The 15,190-nt window shown below is 45.3% G+C and overlaps 1 protein-coding gene across 2 annotated transcripts in view; it reads right to left on the minus strand.

Moving 5' to 3' along the window:
* NRG1 (neuregulin 1) overlaps positions 1-4,241 on the minus strand; it is a 1,014,701-nt gene extending 1,010,460 nt beyond the window's left edge. The window contains exon 1 of one of the 2 annotated variants that reach the window (XM_029226637.1): positions 4,044-4,241. In XM_029226637.1, coding sequence (XP_029082470.1) covers positions 4,044-4,080 — 37 coding nt within the window. In that variant the 5' untranslated portion in view covers positions 4,081-4,241. Of the gene's footprint in view, positions 1-2,779; positions 3,495-4,043 lie in introns of those variants that run through there. The other variant, XM_029226629.1, reaches the window with a different exon arrangement.
* Between the last annotated feature and the right edge of the window lie 10,949 nt (positions 4,242-15,190).

Raw genomic sequence — 15,190 nt, forward strand, 5'->3', positions numbered from 1 at the left:
GAGAGCTTCTTTTTATACAGACTCTACTCAGGAGTTTCTCTTAGATGGGGAGAGGGGACGGGGAGGAGAGAAAAAATAATTCAGGGAAGACTTCCATTAGCTCAACCCTAAGGCTAATCTGTTGCACGTGTAGTTTCTACACTAGGAAGCAACTTGTAGGAAACAACACTGCAGCTGAGCAAAGGAGAGCTGGAAACTGTTGCCCTGGGTATGATATCACAAAATGACTTGGCTATATCCCCTCTCCAGCCTAGCATCAGGGCTCAGGCAGGAACAACCATCGCGCCCCCAGGGCAGCTTCGTGTGGTTAGATAAGAACCCTCTGCTCCATCACTCTCCCTGAAATCTCCTGACCAGAAGCACACAGAAGCAGCTCAACCACGACAAATCAGTCCCTATTCTCTCTGTACATTTTTTTTTTTGTCCAATTTGTGTTCCTTTGCCTGGTAAGTTCTGAATGGCACTGTTAAACCAGACCACACAACTGGAAGAATTCACAAGTTTTCACACACATACACACTTTTACACCCCATATTCCAAGTATGGACTTACTGAGTTTCCTTATATAAAACAGCTTATACTATTTACTTATAGCCTACAATGTCACAATAACTACTATGTTCGTAAAAACCCAAGAGAAACTTTGAGCACGATTTCAGTTAGTCTTTAGCTAAACCTATTAAAGTTTCACGCGGTATCGTAATTTAAAGTACGTAACCCTAAAATCACCAAACATACACAATAATTACACAAACCTGAAGCAGTAACTTCATGATTTCTTAATCTACTACATTACACGCAGGAGATTTCCAGTCCATTTAAAAAAACAACCCTGCTTTGTTTAGCATGCCACAACTTACAACTATGTATTTCCTTTGACTGGCAAACAAAAAGGCAAGACTACCTTTAGTGAAGCTTTTTCGGCTTAGAAGCACGAAAATAGTATTTCTCCAGGCAACATGAATTTTCCATTTCCAAGCGTCCTCTGGACCCTTATAAGAAGTTTACCCCTGAAAACTGACATCTCCTTCTAGTTAGAAGGCGTAACTAACACCATGGCTTATCTAACAACACTCCACCCCCCATCCTAGGCATCACTGCCAACTACGATCCCCTTTATATTAACTTCCACCATGTGCAGTAAATGATCCACAACTCATATGGTTTGGGGTAAAAGCAAAATCCTTCCTGAACGGCATACAATAAAACACGTGAAAATGGGATGACAGCGTGGCTTAAAATGTTTTGTTTCAGATTCTCTAACAGAATAACATATGATGCAGTTCAATGGTGAGGAGCTTTTGTGTTTCCTAATAAGACAGCTCCCAGCAGAGTTTCCCATGTTTTATAGTGACATCTATCAGCCAGACCCGGGGAATCCCAACATCACTCAGCTTTCTTCAGCACCACTGTTTGAGAACAGCTTCCGGCCACAGAGTGGTGCAATCTTAGCAGGTCTCTGGCGCACAAAGTGCATTGTGAAAATAAGGCAATGGAGGATAAGCAATGCTCTTCCCTGACATCAAAACCAAATCATTAGGCATTAATTAACCGCAGGCTACAAGCATCAGAAATGCTCATCAGAAATTTAAATAACCATCACCTGATACGAATTGAAAACAGCTGACGCACTGTACATCACAGGCGGACTGAGCATGGCATGGTGCTGAGTTTTGTAAAAATTCAATTAACCCAACCATCTATCAGACGGATACATCAAGACCAGGGGAAAATCTATTATTCATGTTAGAATCTGTGATGTGTAATCATGTTAATTTTTGGTTTGAGAAGAAACCCCTCTATGTTTTAGTGATTACATGATCATCAGGAAATTACACAAATATTTAGAACCTAGAAATTACTTTGTGAATGGCATAAACGTAATGCTACTTCAGAAATGTAATCAGATTATCAGCTGATTTCTCGGACCTGATAATACTAAGGAGACCTGGGAAGAACCCTTTGCAGTGGTAAAATCGGGAAAGGTCTTTGAAACACGATTGCTAAACTTATCTTCCGAAATTCTCCTTAAGGGCCTACATGTGAAGCTCCATAATGACACTCATCTGTTCTGATGCCCTGACGTGCCAAAGCATACTCCAAACGAAAATACTATGAAAACAAAAATTCTTGACATGATGTCAGCAAAAAGAAAACACCCAACTTTATATACTTCTCACATACACATTTTCACAAGGCGCAGACTGCACCTGTCTGTTCGGACAATGAGTTCGCCAAAAACTCTGCCACATCGCAAGGGCAATCGCAGTGCTCTGTCCTTTTCTTGTTGGACTCTCCATAGACACAAACCCCTGACCAAGTCCACACTCCGGACTCGAAGTGATGGGAAGACTTTACAGTTCTGTCCGACTCACCTTTCCTCCTTCAGAGGAAAAGCCCCACACGGCTGCCCTTAACAGCAACTCCTAACGAAAGAGTTCAAGAAGGCACGCGCAAGAAAGCAGCCGGCCCATTTCCATTCTACTTGGCGAACGAAACCCCAAGGAATTAAAAAGTTTGAGGCGGCCCCAACCGAGGACCAAACTTGGGCTTTCACCAATGGCAATGCCTCGAAACCGGGACACTGGAGAAGGCGCTGCCCGTGGAATCCAATCCGCGAACCCTCCTCCTCTGAGGATCGCCCAGAGGCTTCCAAACCCGAAACTCCACCGCTCAGACCGCGTCCGCCCGGAAGCCGTCGAAGCCCGGCGCCCGCCGCGCCCCGGGAGTGCGCCCTCCCCGCCCCGCCCGAGCGCGCCCCGCGAGGCGAGGAACTTACCGCACCGCTTGCACAGCACCCGGCTGACTTCCTTCTTGAGGTTCCGGCCCGTCTCGAGAGGGGGGAAGGATGCTCGGAAGGCGGCAGGCGCACGGCCGCTGCTGTTGGCATCGGGCTCCATGAAGAAGATATACCTGCTGTCCTCCTTGAGCCGCCCGCAGGAGGGGAACGCGGGGTGGCCCCAGGCGCCCAGGCGCACGGTGAGCAGCGAGTCCTTCTTCAAGCCCCCGGCTTTCACCGCCCACACCTGGTGCACCTTCACCAGATAGGGCGCCTCGTCTCCGGGCTCGGCGGCGCTGCGCGCGGGGCCCGTGGGCCACGGGTGCACGGTCCGGTTGGCGGCGGGCAGCGCTCCCGGGCCGGCGGCTGACGGCTGGCGCTCGCCTCCCCACGCCCCTGCCTCGCCCGCCGCCGCCGCCGCCGCTGCCTTCCTGTCGAGTGCCCCCTGCTGCCGCCGCGGCGCGTGCACCTTTCCCTCTATCACCACCGCGGCGCGCTGAGCCAGCTCCTGCACCGAGCCCACGCTGGGCGGGGACGCGTAGCACACCGAGGCCCCCGCGGGAGCCGCCTCGTCGCCGGCGGCCGCCCCCGGCGCCAGGGCCGCGGTCCACAGCAGCAGCAGCAGCGGCGACAGCGGCGAGCGGGCGGCAGGGCCGGGGCGCGGGGCCCGGGGTCCGGTCCTCTCGGAGCGGCGCGGGGCGCGTCGCCATCTCATGGTGTGAGGTGCGTGCGGGCTCCTGGCTGTCGGTTCGGACTCTGCCTCGCTCTCTCGCGCTGCCTCCCTTTTCCTCTCCCCTCCTCCCCCCGCACCCCTCCCCCTTACCCTCCTCCTAATTTATTTATTGGCGGGAGCTGTGGGAGAGTTGTTTACGGGAGGAGGAGGAGGAAGGGAGAGAAGAGGTGGGTGGAACCACAGAAAGGCCAAGCAGTATAAGGGCAAAAAAAAAAAAAAATAAATGTTTTTTTAAGCAAAATAGAAAAAAAAAAAAGCCGCCGCCGCGGTTGCTGGGAGTGACAGGTCCTCCCCGCGCCGCCGTCGCGCCCGAGCCCGGCTGTCGGGGCTGCCGTCACCGGAGGAGGACGTGGAGGTGCTGCTCGGCGGGGAACAGTCCTTTGTGTGAAGTGATGCTGCGGCGGCTGCTGAGGCTGCGAGCGGGCGGCGGGGCGAGCGCGCGAGGGAGAGATCCCTGGAGGCGGAGTTGCGTGCCTGGAAATCGCTGGGCGGCCGCGGCGGCAGCGCCCTGCGCCTCGCCGGCCTGTTTACCTGTGGGGCGAGCTCGGCCCGCGCCTCCCTTCCCCATGCTGATGCCCGAGCCCGGCCCGCGAGTCGGTCCTCCCGGGTCTTCCCTGGCCTGCGCGCCGCCTCCCTCTCCGTCGCCCCGATTGCTGCACTGGGAGGCCGGGCGGCGACCAGGCTGCAGTCTGAGGGGGCTGCGGAGATTTCCCGGGGTCTGAGAGGTGACGCTTCTTTGACCGGGGACCTGTTAGCCGGCGCAGGAAGGGAGCACGCGGGAGATGCGGGGTCTCGTGGCAGAAAAGTTTTGGGTGAACTGGTTACCGGAGAGTCCAAAGGGAGCAACACGTTCGCAGGAGAAAGGCTGCAATTAGAACAACTTTCTATCTCGCTCGCTCCCCTGCTAACGCCACACACAAGGAGCTCTTCAGGTTTGCTGCCTCTTCCACGGCTCCCCTCGTGGGACGCTTCAGGCTTGATTACCCTTGCCTTTTCTGCTGTGGAAATTCCCCGTTCGCCGTGATTTTCTGACCTGTGGGGTACTGCTGATCTGAGCATTGCTTGAATAAAATAGTGGCTCAATAAGGCCATTTGGTATAAAGTTTCTGGCACTTCGTCAACTACTCCGCTTTTTAAAAAAAAAAATAACTGAATGAAACGAAGGACGCCTCCGTGCCTGCTGGTACAAAGGATCCCAGGCATGAGGGGCTGTAGGTTAAATATTGTTCCATCTGAATATCACACCCGCCCCACCCTAACTCATCCCATCCCCCTCGGAACCCTCCACCGCTGTCCCGCCAAATTTAAGAAGCTGCTTTTGAAACAAGAATCCGTCATCTCCCAGGGATGTTCTGTCCCGGCAAGTACCACTCAACAGAAAGAACACATTTTTAGCATTTAAAGGAAACTATTTCTCTTGTGCTTTTTATGGTAAAAAATAAATTCAATGATCTAATAAAATTGAGTCGAAGCTGTGTGTTATTCAATGGCCTACTAGATGCACGTTGTGAGAATTTAAGATTTTAAAAGCACTCTAGCTACATAATATCCTTTACTCTGGGATTCTGTGAAGTTGCCTCTAGCAGTTTCTTGAAAGTAAGTCACATAAACTTTAGACTTCTCTATATAAAAAGTAAAAGCAGATTGTAGGCCACAAAGATCTTTTCTTTTTTCCCCCTTGGCATAATATAGTTGGCTAGAAAACAATGCCTTACTCTCTCAAAGTACATCTTGGACAGATGGGGTACTGAAGCTCACTGTGTGTTTCAGCATGTGGGCATTCCTATTTCTTAGGGCTTGATGGTGCGCTGCAAGAGTTGTAATAGTGCAGGTCTGACTTCCAGTATATGTTCTCTTAAATGCTCATGCTCCTGATTTATTGGAAGAAAGTGGTCAGACATCCAATCCTACTGGTGTCTTCACTCTTCTTTGACCTGACCTCACACCTTTCTGACTCTCAACCTGTCTGGAGTTGCAACTCCAGCCTAGAATGCTTTCTACCTTCCTCTCCACCTTTCAGACCTTGTATCAGCTATCTACTGCTGTATGACAAACCAGTCCAAAATTTGTTGGCCTAAGACAATATTGATTCACATAGCCCAGGATTCTGTGGATCGGTAAATTTTTTTTTTTTTTCTTTGTGGTACACGGGCCTCTCACTGCTGTGGCCTCTTCCGTTGCGGAGCACAGGCTCCAGACGCACAGGCTCAGCGGCCATGGCTCACGGGACCAGCCGCTCCGCGGCATATAGGATCTTCCCGGACTGGGGCACGAACCTGCGTCCCCTGCATCGGCAGGCGGACTCTCAACCACTGCGTCACCAGGGAAGCCCCTGGAGCGGCGATTTTGACTGGGCTCACTGATGGTGCTGCTGGGCGCTGACTAGTCTCAGATAGCCTCAGCTGAGACAGCTCATCTCTTAATGGATGTGGTCTCTTTCCTTTCAACAGGCTTAACCTGGGCTTGTTCATGGCGGCTGGACAGGTTCCAAGAGAGTGGCCAGAAGCATGCAAGGTGTCTTGAGGCCTAGGCTCAGAACTGGCACGTCACCACTGCCTGTGTTACAAGGTGAATTACAGGAGTGCTCCCAATGTGAGGAGCTGGAAACTTGCATTGCCAAGGGGCAGAGGTTCGGGAAGAAGAACTGAGGCCATTTCTACAATCCACTACAGATAGTAAGCATCCTTTGAGGTCCACCTGCCCCCTGTAGCCTTCCTTCTTAAACACTAGACACTCAGAGTGACCCCAGCATTTGCAGCCCCCCTGCATTTGCAATCTGTGTTGTGCCTCATTTTTGAACATGTTATTTTATTGTGCCCAAGTGTTTCCGTTTGACTCCCATCTCTTCAACTAGTAAAAGCTTGTTAAAAAGCCAAGACGGTGTTTCCAGCATTCCCGTTTTAACCCAACTGGGGGGGAATATAGTAAACACTCAATAAATGTCAGCTGATTAATCAGGACTGATGTGGTAACGTGCTTCCCACACGTTACCCCAATACTACCCACCCTGTCACGGAGATGGAAGTCCAGGAAGTGAAAACAATAACATTTAAAGCACTGGCTTACAGGCTCAGATACCCCTCTTAGGACTTCACCAAGCGTTTTATCTATGATGAAACATAAGCTGCTTCATATGTTTTTTTAATGCCCTTTTTCTGTATTTTTTTATGCCTTTACCTCACTCCCACATTCTCTTCTACTCCTCTCTCAGCTAAGTAGTGTTAAGGGGTAACTCTTGTGGATCTTTTCTAAGCATAGGTGAGAACCATTTGCACGTATATTTCCTTGCTGTTTTTGTATTGGAGTCTTCCTGTTCAGGTGCTCCCAAATGTTAAAAAGATGTTTCCCTTTTGAATGAAAGGGGGAGAACATTTCTAATATGATTAACATATACTTGAGAAATGTATGAACAATTGTTCAGTGTGATTACATGCTCTTCAGAAAAGGGACAATTTAATTGGTCCACACTGTTTTAAAAAGACAAAAAGAAAAAGGCTCATTCTTGGAAACATCCTAAAACCAGGGTACTTAAACCCTGCACCAGACTCACTTGTGCATCAAAATGCACCGATTGCCAGTCCCATCCCAAAGTTTCTGTTGCAGAAGGTCTGGGGGTAGGGCCTAAGAATATGCATTTCTAATAAGTTCCCAGGTGCTACTGATGCCACTGCTGGTGGAGAGCCCACACTTTGAGAACCACTGCCAAAAACTTTAGATTTATTAACTCCAGGATACATGGCATAATGATAATATAAACATGTGTAAACACATTTAAGCATTGTATTCAAATATTCAGTGTCCCCTCCATCACAAATTTTCCCCATCCCAGTTTTGAAAAGGAAATATGGATTGCCTCCTTGGTTATTAGAGACTGGCCCTATTTACTTATCCTTACTAGTTAAGATGACCACCTATTGACAGTAAAGGTGAGTGTTTCCTTGAGGACTTAATTAGTCTCACTGGTCATTTGGAACCAACAGAAAAATGAGCGATCAGAACAGTTGTCATCATGTTACCTGGGCATATTTTATGTGCTCAAGTGGGGAAAGAACAGACAGACAAAATTATGCAGGTAGATGTGAAATAGTATTTTTACTAGTTTAGAAAATCTGAAGAGGAAGTCCAAAGTGCAGTGGCAACCTGAAAAGGTTTTCTCACCCCCAGCACTTTATACCTGATTAGATGCTTCTAAATGGTGGCTCTTGAAGGGGCAACAGGAAATCCTCAGAGGCACTGATACCTACTTTATCATCACTGACCAATAGCATGTAGAATGCACACCTTCGGCCGTAAATCATGAAACAACTGTTCTCCTGGTTGTGGTATCCCGAATTTGCAGTCTCCCAAAGAATCCTCGCTTGCTTAGCCGCCTGTCTTGGAGCAGACATAAGGTCCAGAAAAACTTAGGACTCTGACTGTTTAAACGTGCTTTTCTGTAACAGGCTGTAAGATACTTATTTCTGACCTGGTCATAAAATTCAAACGGCGATTCTCTGGTGTGCACCAATCTTATATTACTATTTGTTTAGACTGTGATTCAGTTGAGTCAGTGAGTCAGCTGTGATTGCTGGTCTGGGCTGGCGATCCTATCTCTCCCATCATCTGGCCCATCTGTTTGTATGAGTTAATGATGTTTTCTGATGGGTTAGAGAGAGAGAGAGAGTGTGTGTGTTTTCTGAAGGAGAAAGGAGGAACCTGGGGAAGAAACAGAGGAAAGAGGAGGATGGAAAACAGAGGGCACTATGGGACGTGTTCCCCAGGCTCCAGCTCAGAACAAAGGCTCATGCTTATAGGGACAGAACCACAGTAAAAGCTGAAGTGGCCATTTTGACGAAGAATGTTATAACACTTAAAGGCACCACGCCACGCATGTTGATTTAAAACTCAGGTGAAAAAGTAAAAAGGCTATGTGAAGGGGAAGACCACTTTCCATCTCTGGGAGGAAGGACCACTGCAGACGTGTCCTGAAGGATCTAAGGGGGAACAAGACAGCAGCGGCGATGTCACCGCACTTAGAAGTAACGGAGCTGTGTTCTCATCGCAGCGCCTCCTAAGAAAGAAGACAGAAGCAGCATGGCAGCCCGAGTTCATGTGTGGCAGCCCCGTGGTGGAAATTCCCAGCCATTACATAGCACACTGGAGGGGGAACGTGGATAGCAAGGCAGGGGCCTGTTATCATCACCATGTCAGCTAATAAACTAGAAATAAAGGTATCAGTGTTACTACGACTTCCCTGGTATCCTCCTTGGGGACGATGAGATGATGAATATTAATGTTATTATTAACATTAATATTGACTATATTATATAACACAATACAGTGATATAAAGAAAGAATCATTATCATCATTTTGCAGATTATTGAAGGCAGTTGTTGAGATCAAATACTATTTTTATTTTATCACTTTTCATGGAGCAAAAGTTTCTTTCTTTTGCCTTATTAGTACATGAACCATCCAATAGAAATAATGCTACTTAAGATAATGAATATATTATACATAAGTTATTCATTTCCCCTCAAAGATTGATTTGAAATTTTCACCGTGATATCATTACTGATATTTAGGAGTAATGAATATGAATTTTATTTATTTCTACAAACACTTTATGGGACTTATTGTTGCTATTTACAAATATCCCAAACGTGAAGAAAGAAGAGGCTCTACTGGTAGGTTTTGCATCAGCTTTTACTATATCTACTCATGAAAGAGTGGTATAAATAAATATTTTATTATCCACCCCCCAACCTGGGGTGCCATGTTAGAACATTAGTTCTAACTTTCTCCATTAGTTGATGCTTTGACTCAGAGAGAAACACATCAAATCTTAGACCAGGAAAGAATCCTAGGTATCTAGTTTGAAGTTCTTAATTTTATAAATGATAAAGAGGTTCAGAAAAGCTGACTGCCTTTCCCAGGGTCATAAAGCTCTTTATTTTTAGTATGAGGTTTAGAACTGAGGCTCCAGCTCTCCCAATTCTGTGCCGTGCCCACAAGCCACAATAGTTTAACTAAAAACCCTGTCATAAGCCTCCCTAAAAAGCTGGCAGCCTTTCAAAGACCATTTCTGGAAGTGATAGGGTACATAATCGTAGCACTTCAGAAACGCCAAGTTCTCAGCACCTACAGTGCTCAGTTCTCCATCACAAAGGTCTCCTCTTACAAAGGAAAGAGGTCTCGGCCCCTTAGCCAGCACTGAGCCATCTTCCGGCTGCTTCTCCTGAGGACACCATTCCCAAAACACAACAAGCAACAGCTTGCTATTTGTGGTCCCTCTTTCTTGAGTGTTTCATTTTTCCATAGTTAAGCTCTTCTCTGGCATAAGACATAGGCCCCAGTTGGGACATGAAAAAGTTAAAGACTTTTCCATCATCTTTTCCTGGAATACATCCGTGTTCAGAAAAAATCCAACACTGGCCCCCATAAGAGGAGGGCAAAGAAAGACTGAAGAAACAGGCAGATAACTCCAGATTGGTGGGTGTCAGATTTAATAAACAAAGAAACTTACACACGAGGCTTGTCTTGGGCGCCGCAAAATAAGCCTAACTCTGCACCAGCCCGCCAGAATCTTAAGAGTTTATATAGAGGCTTTAGCAGCGTTCAGTCACGTACGTGTACAGTCCAGGTAGGCTCACATTACTCTCCCAAGGCTGTGACCCTGAACTGGGTCCAAGTGCGGAAATAGCAGGTGAAATGTACATTTCAGGCACTAGAGTAAGGAGCCTCCTACTGACAGGATGACCTGTGGTCATGTCCTCTTGATGACCTCCTCCAACAATCAGAAGAGATTTGTTTCAGGGTTCAAAAACAACTCCACAATGAAACACCAACAAAATTCCCTGCAAATATAGATAGAGAGCAATATCTCCTAAGTCATGAAGTCTAAATGGAATTATGAAGACTGCTCCAAAAATAAGAAATTCGTTAAGCTACAAAGAAACTCATTAAGCTATATATTTTATTACAAAGGATATGTTCTCTGAGCAATACGACCAAAGAAGATATTATAATGGGTATTACAAACAGCTGAATCTTTGGAATGAAACTAGTGAGTCTCTCCATGACAAGTCCTAAAGATCTATCTACAATTTATGGTGGGATCTCCAGTGGCACTGGAACATGATTTTGAAGCCTTTTCCAATGTTTACAGGACACATTAATCTTTCACCCTGTAATCTTATTTTTAAACTTAGTCATATTCTCATTAAACTCTATATTAGAGGAAATATCTAATATTGTCAGCAATAATATGGCATTAGATATAAACTCTACAGCCAGATTTCCTGAGTTCAAATTCCAGCTTCAACCCTACTAGCTATATACCCATAGGCAAGTTAATTAACCTCTTTGTGCCTCAAGTTTCATTACCTATAAAATATAGCTAGTACAGTAACTCCCTTTTAGGATGAAATACACTTGATTAGATTAGCATGCATAAAGCATTTAGAAGAGGGCCTAGCACATAGTCAGTGGCATGTCAATTACTATGATTTTATTCTTATTCTTGATCACAGTGACAACTGCCTTAGAATTACTTTTGTGTGTGTGTAGGACAAAGGCAATTAATAAATGTTTGAATGAATGAAGCAACAGATGAAGATCATATTAAGGACTTGTTTTAAAAACGTGATTTTAGGGCTTCCCTGGTGGCGCAGTGGTCGAGAGTCCGCCTGCCGAAGCAGGGGACGCGGGTTCATGCCCCGGTCTGGGAGGATCCCACATGCCGCGGAGCGGCTGGGCCTGTGAGCTATGGCCGCTGAGCCTGTGCGTCCGGAGCCTGTGCTCCGCAACGGGAGAAGCCACAACAGTGAGAGGCCCGCGTACCGCAAAAAAAAAAAAAAACAAAACCTGATTTTAATATTCATAATAAGTCATTCCCAATAGACTGAGCCCTAAACATTGATTCTTTGGGGAAAGAATCCACCGACTTCTGAACTTCATACTCTGGGCATAACATCCCCAAAGAGCCTCCTTAACAGTCAGCAAAAACACCTTACTGCATAATCTATCCCCATGTAATCAGTTGAACAGTCTCAACTTGGTGGGAAATGGCGTTACTTTTTTCTCCAGTCACTGCTTTTAAATACGCTCAGTTGGATCTCCATCTCTTGGTCCTTGTTTCAGACAGATCCTGTAGCTTCCAGATTTTTACAAGTATGCAAAGAACACAACCCCATTACGTTAATGTAACTGCCGTGCAGGGATTAAAGGGGTCTGGTCCAGTCTAAATCTAGTGCAATCTCATCTCCAATCCCAAGCCGCTCTCCAAATACCCCAAATCGGGCAGCCATGTGGGGGAGACTGGCCTGTTCCCTCCCGTTTCCTCTCCACCCTCCCCCTTGTGCTTCTGGCTTTTCCAGGGTCTGGGTTAATGAAGATCAAATTAAAGGAAAGGCGTATTTTTTTGTTTGCTTAAATTACTCTGCATTTTAGTTCTTCCTTGGTTAATACTGGCTGGCTATCAGTGACCTCTTTTGGGCTGACATCCAAATAACTAGCACTTTTGTGACGTTCACGGGAAGCTTCTTTAGGAGTTTTGCAGGTACTCAACACTGCACAGTTCCCAGACAAAGGTGATCCAGGTTTTGGCTTACCTCTTGAAATTCTCCCTATCCCTAATGGTATATCTCCTCCCATCCCAATCTAAGACTACAGTGTTCTCTTGCCACAGCAAGGTACCTTTGGGAGAGGTACTTTTAAGATAGCTCTGGGACTTCCCTGGTGGTCCAGTGGGTAAGACTCCACGCTCCCAATGCAGGGAGTCCACGTTCAATCCCTGGTTGGGGAAATAGATCTAGCGTGCATGCTGCAACTAAGAAGCCCGCATGCCACAACTAAAAAAAAGAAAGAAAAAGATTCCGTGTGCTGCAGTTAAGACCCGGCGCAGCCAAAATAAATTACATAAATAAATAAATATTTTTTTTAAAAGATAGCTTCTTCTACCTTCCACAGCACTCTCAAGCCATAGGAAACTCAAACATCCTTTCCATGCCAGACGATGACAAGGCGGGCTACTACCCACTCATTTTGCTCTGTCATTATAGGTGCTCCATCTGCTGTCCTACCTTCAAAATTCCCCAGGTCAGAAGTAGGCCCCAGTCTCCATACATCAAGGAGCACCTTGATCTCTCTCTCCCAGGGAAGGCATAAGGGCTTCCATGTTTCAACAAGTCTCTAGTGGAGGAGAGAGCTGCCAATTTCCTCATATTCTAGGGACCCGCAATATCACCTTGTAGCTTCCCTGCACCCTCTCAGTTGGCTTGAAAGAGGTGTTACCTTCTTTTACCTGAAGTGAGTGGGAAAATGCCACAGTCCTCCCCAGTTAAGCCAACCGCTCTCTACCTTTGTGTATTCCTTGCTTCCCTCCATGGGAATGAGGTAAGGAGTAACCGGTCACAGGTTACTAAGTTCACAAAGTATCTCCTGGCTTATATTACCTTTGTGCCAGGCATGGAATTGGGGCAACATCCCAAAATCAGCAAGGAAAGTATCTGAAATGTTCTATAAAGGAAAAGTAAAAGGGAAGGAGGGCATTTCTTTTCTGAGGTCATTAATACAATATGAAAGATAGGCCAAAAACTCATATGGTAAATAGGAATGAAAATGTCTGTGAACCCTACTTTTATCTACAGCAGATGTCAGCCTACCAAGAACAAACATTTGGGAAAATACTAAAGCAGTAAGTTATTTTATCTTGATATTAAAAATGCAGATGCAGTGAATAATTGATTAAAATTGTGTTTGATAGACTGAGCATTCTCTACTATATTATGAACATTCAGTTATGTGCAGTTAGTTCTAGAATTTTAGAAAAGGGTCAACTCTTTAAATAGTTACTTTTCTCTTCATTAAGTTAAATTAATGTACAATTCTTGGATTTCATCCTTGGCCCTCAAGGCAAAAGTTCTTCATTATTAAAGCATTTTAATTTAGAGTTTATATATTCACCACTTAAACTTTGCTGTTCTCTACTTAATTGTGAAATTTCAAAACATTCATTGATAAGAGTTTTTGTTAGGTTGACCAGATATCAGAACGATTTATAAGCAGCTTCTGATTTATACAAGCTTTAACATGTGATATATATATATATGGGGGAGAGACAGAAAGAGAGAGAGAGAGGTGCTTGGGGCCGGGAGAGAATTGTGAAGCCAAATGCCATATGACCAGAGAACTCTTCTTTCTTCTGGGAATTCCATTCTCCTGTCTCTTCAACCTCTCACTGCCTAGAAACGCTCCTAACTATATCTTTATTCTGTTTTCACCTAGGAACTGTATCAATGAGATTCACAACGGGTTCAAGATACCATCGTTTTTCTGTCAAGAGGCATTAAGAGAGGTAAATTTCCACTGCTGTAATTTATTCTTCTGCAGTAGCGACACTCTCCTGCCCTTACAGAGTATCTCTATCCCTGATCCCACCCACTCATCACTCCTTTTTAATTTCTGAACAAAAATGTGGTCACAAGTATTCCTGCAGCTCAATATGAATCATATTTGAATTTTTCCATGGAAACATTGGTTTAGTTCAGTGCTGTTGGGACACCCAGAGACTAATGAGTCATTGGAGGGTTGGCCTGTGGATCCCACCACCTGCAATTGTTCCTATAGGAAATCGTGTCTGGAGTTCCAAACAATGGACGTGAAATGCTAAGTTAGAGATACCCTGCGTTCTTTACAAATAACAGAAAGATCAAAGAGGGAAAAGCTCCTTATCAAGTTCAACCTTTTCAGATGAACAACACTGACATCATGTGTCACATAGAAGTTATCTTCAGAATTCCCTCTTTTATATAAAGCAGCAAACTTCCCCTTGAAATTAGTTCTTGGTCCAATGAAGAATAAGATCTTCCTTCATGTCTTCTCCATGATCTAATAAGTTAATCTGCTCTACACTCATCTGTTCTTAACATCTTTACTTTTTCCATCTCCCCTAACATTTTCTGTTATATTTCTGCCTCAAATTCTAAAGTTATGGTAACAGGCTAGTTGATAGTAGAACCACCTTCCTATTGTCTGTATCCCCCAGCTTGACCAAATTTAGTTACCCTTAACCCTGCTACAGGCTAATGTTACCTGGATAGTCTTACTTTTCCACCGTTCACCAGCAGGCTTCAGATGGAAGCCATGCTTAAAACTGCCCTAAGGTCTAGGAATCCAAGAGCAAAGAGCTTAGTGTCAGCATCCATGGTTTCATGACAATGTGGGGAGGAATGGTAGAGGTTCTTGAAGTTTTCACCAGAGTGAGTAGAAATTTCTTGAGGTTGGAAACTCTTGAACAGAAGACATTTTTTTTTTTACAAGTTTTGTTTATCAAAGTGATACATGCATATGGTCCAAGATGATACCACTTCTATAAGATTTGTTAAGTCTCAAAATATCCCTACTCCTCATTTCCCCATCCATAAAATGCTCACTTTCAGCTCTTTTAGTGACTCTTGTTTTCTACCCCAAGAACATGCTTGAACAGCTATTGCTAGATTTTTTTTGTTCAGTTTTAGGCATTATCTATTAACTATGGAAGACAGGAATTTAGCTTTTTTTTTCTCCTTCTAGCTCCCAAAAAGCAGCACACTCTCCATGCCCCAGTAGTCTTAAAATTTTGATTAGATATTCAGTGGTTATATTATCATACCTATGTATGTAATTCAGGACTAAGCCATGTAATAAGCCATGATTG

This window comes from Monodon monoceros, unplaced genomic scaffold (genome assembly GCF_005190385.1).
Source record: "Monodon monoceros isolate NGI ecotype Baffin Bay Population unplaced genomic scaffold, NGI_Narwhal_1 Super_Scaffold_17, whole genome shotgun sequence".
NCBI lineage: Eukaryota > Metazoa > Chordata > Mammalia > Artiodactyla > Monodontidae > Monodon > Monodon monoceros.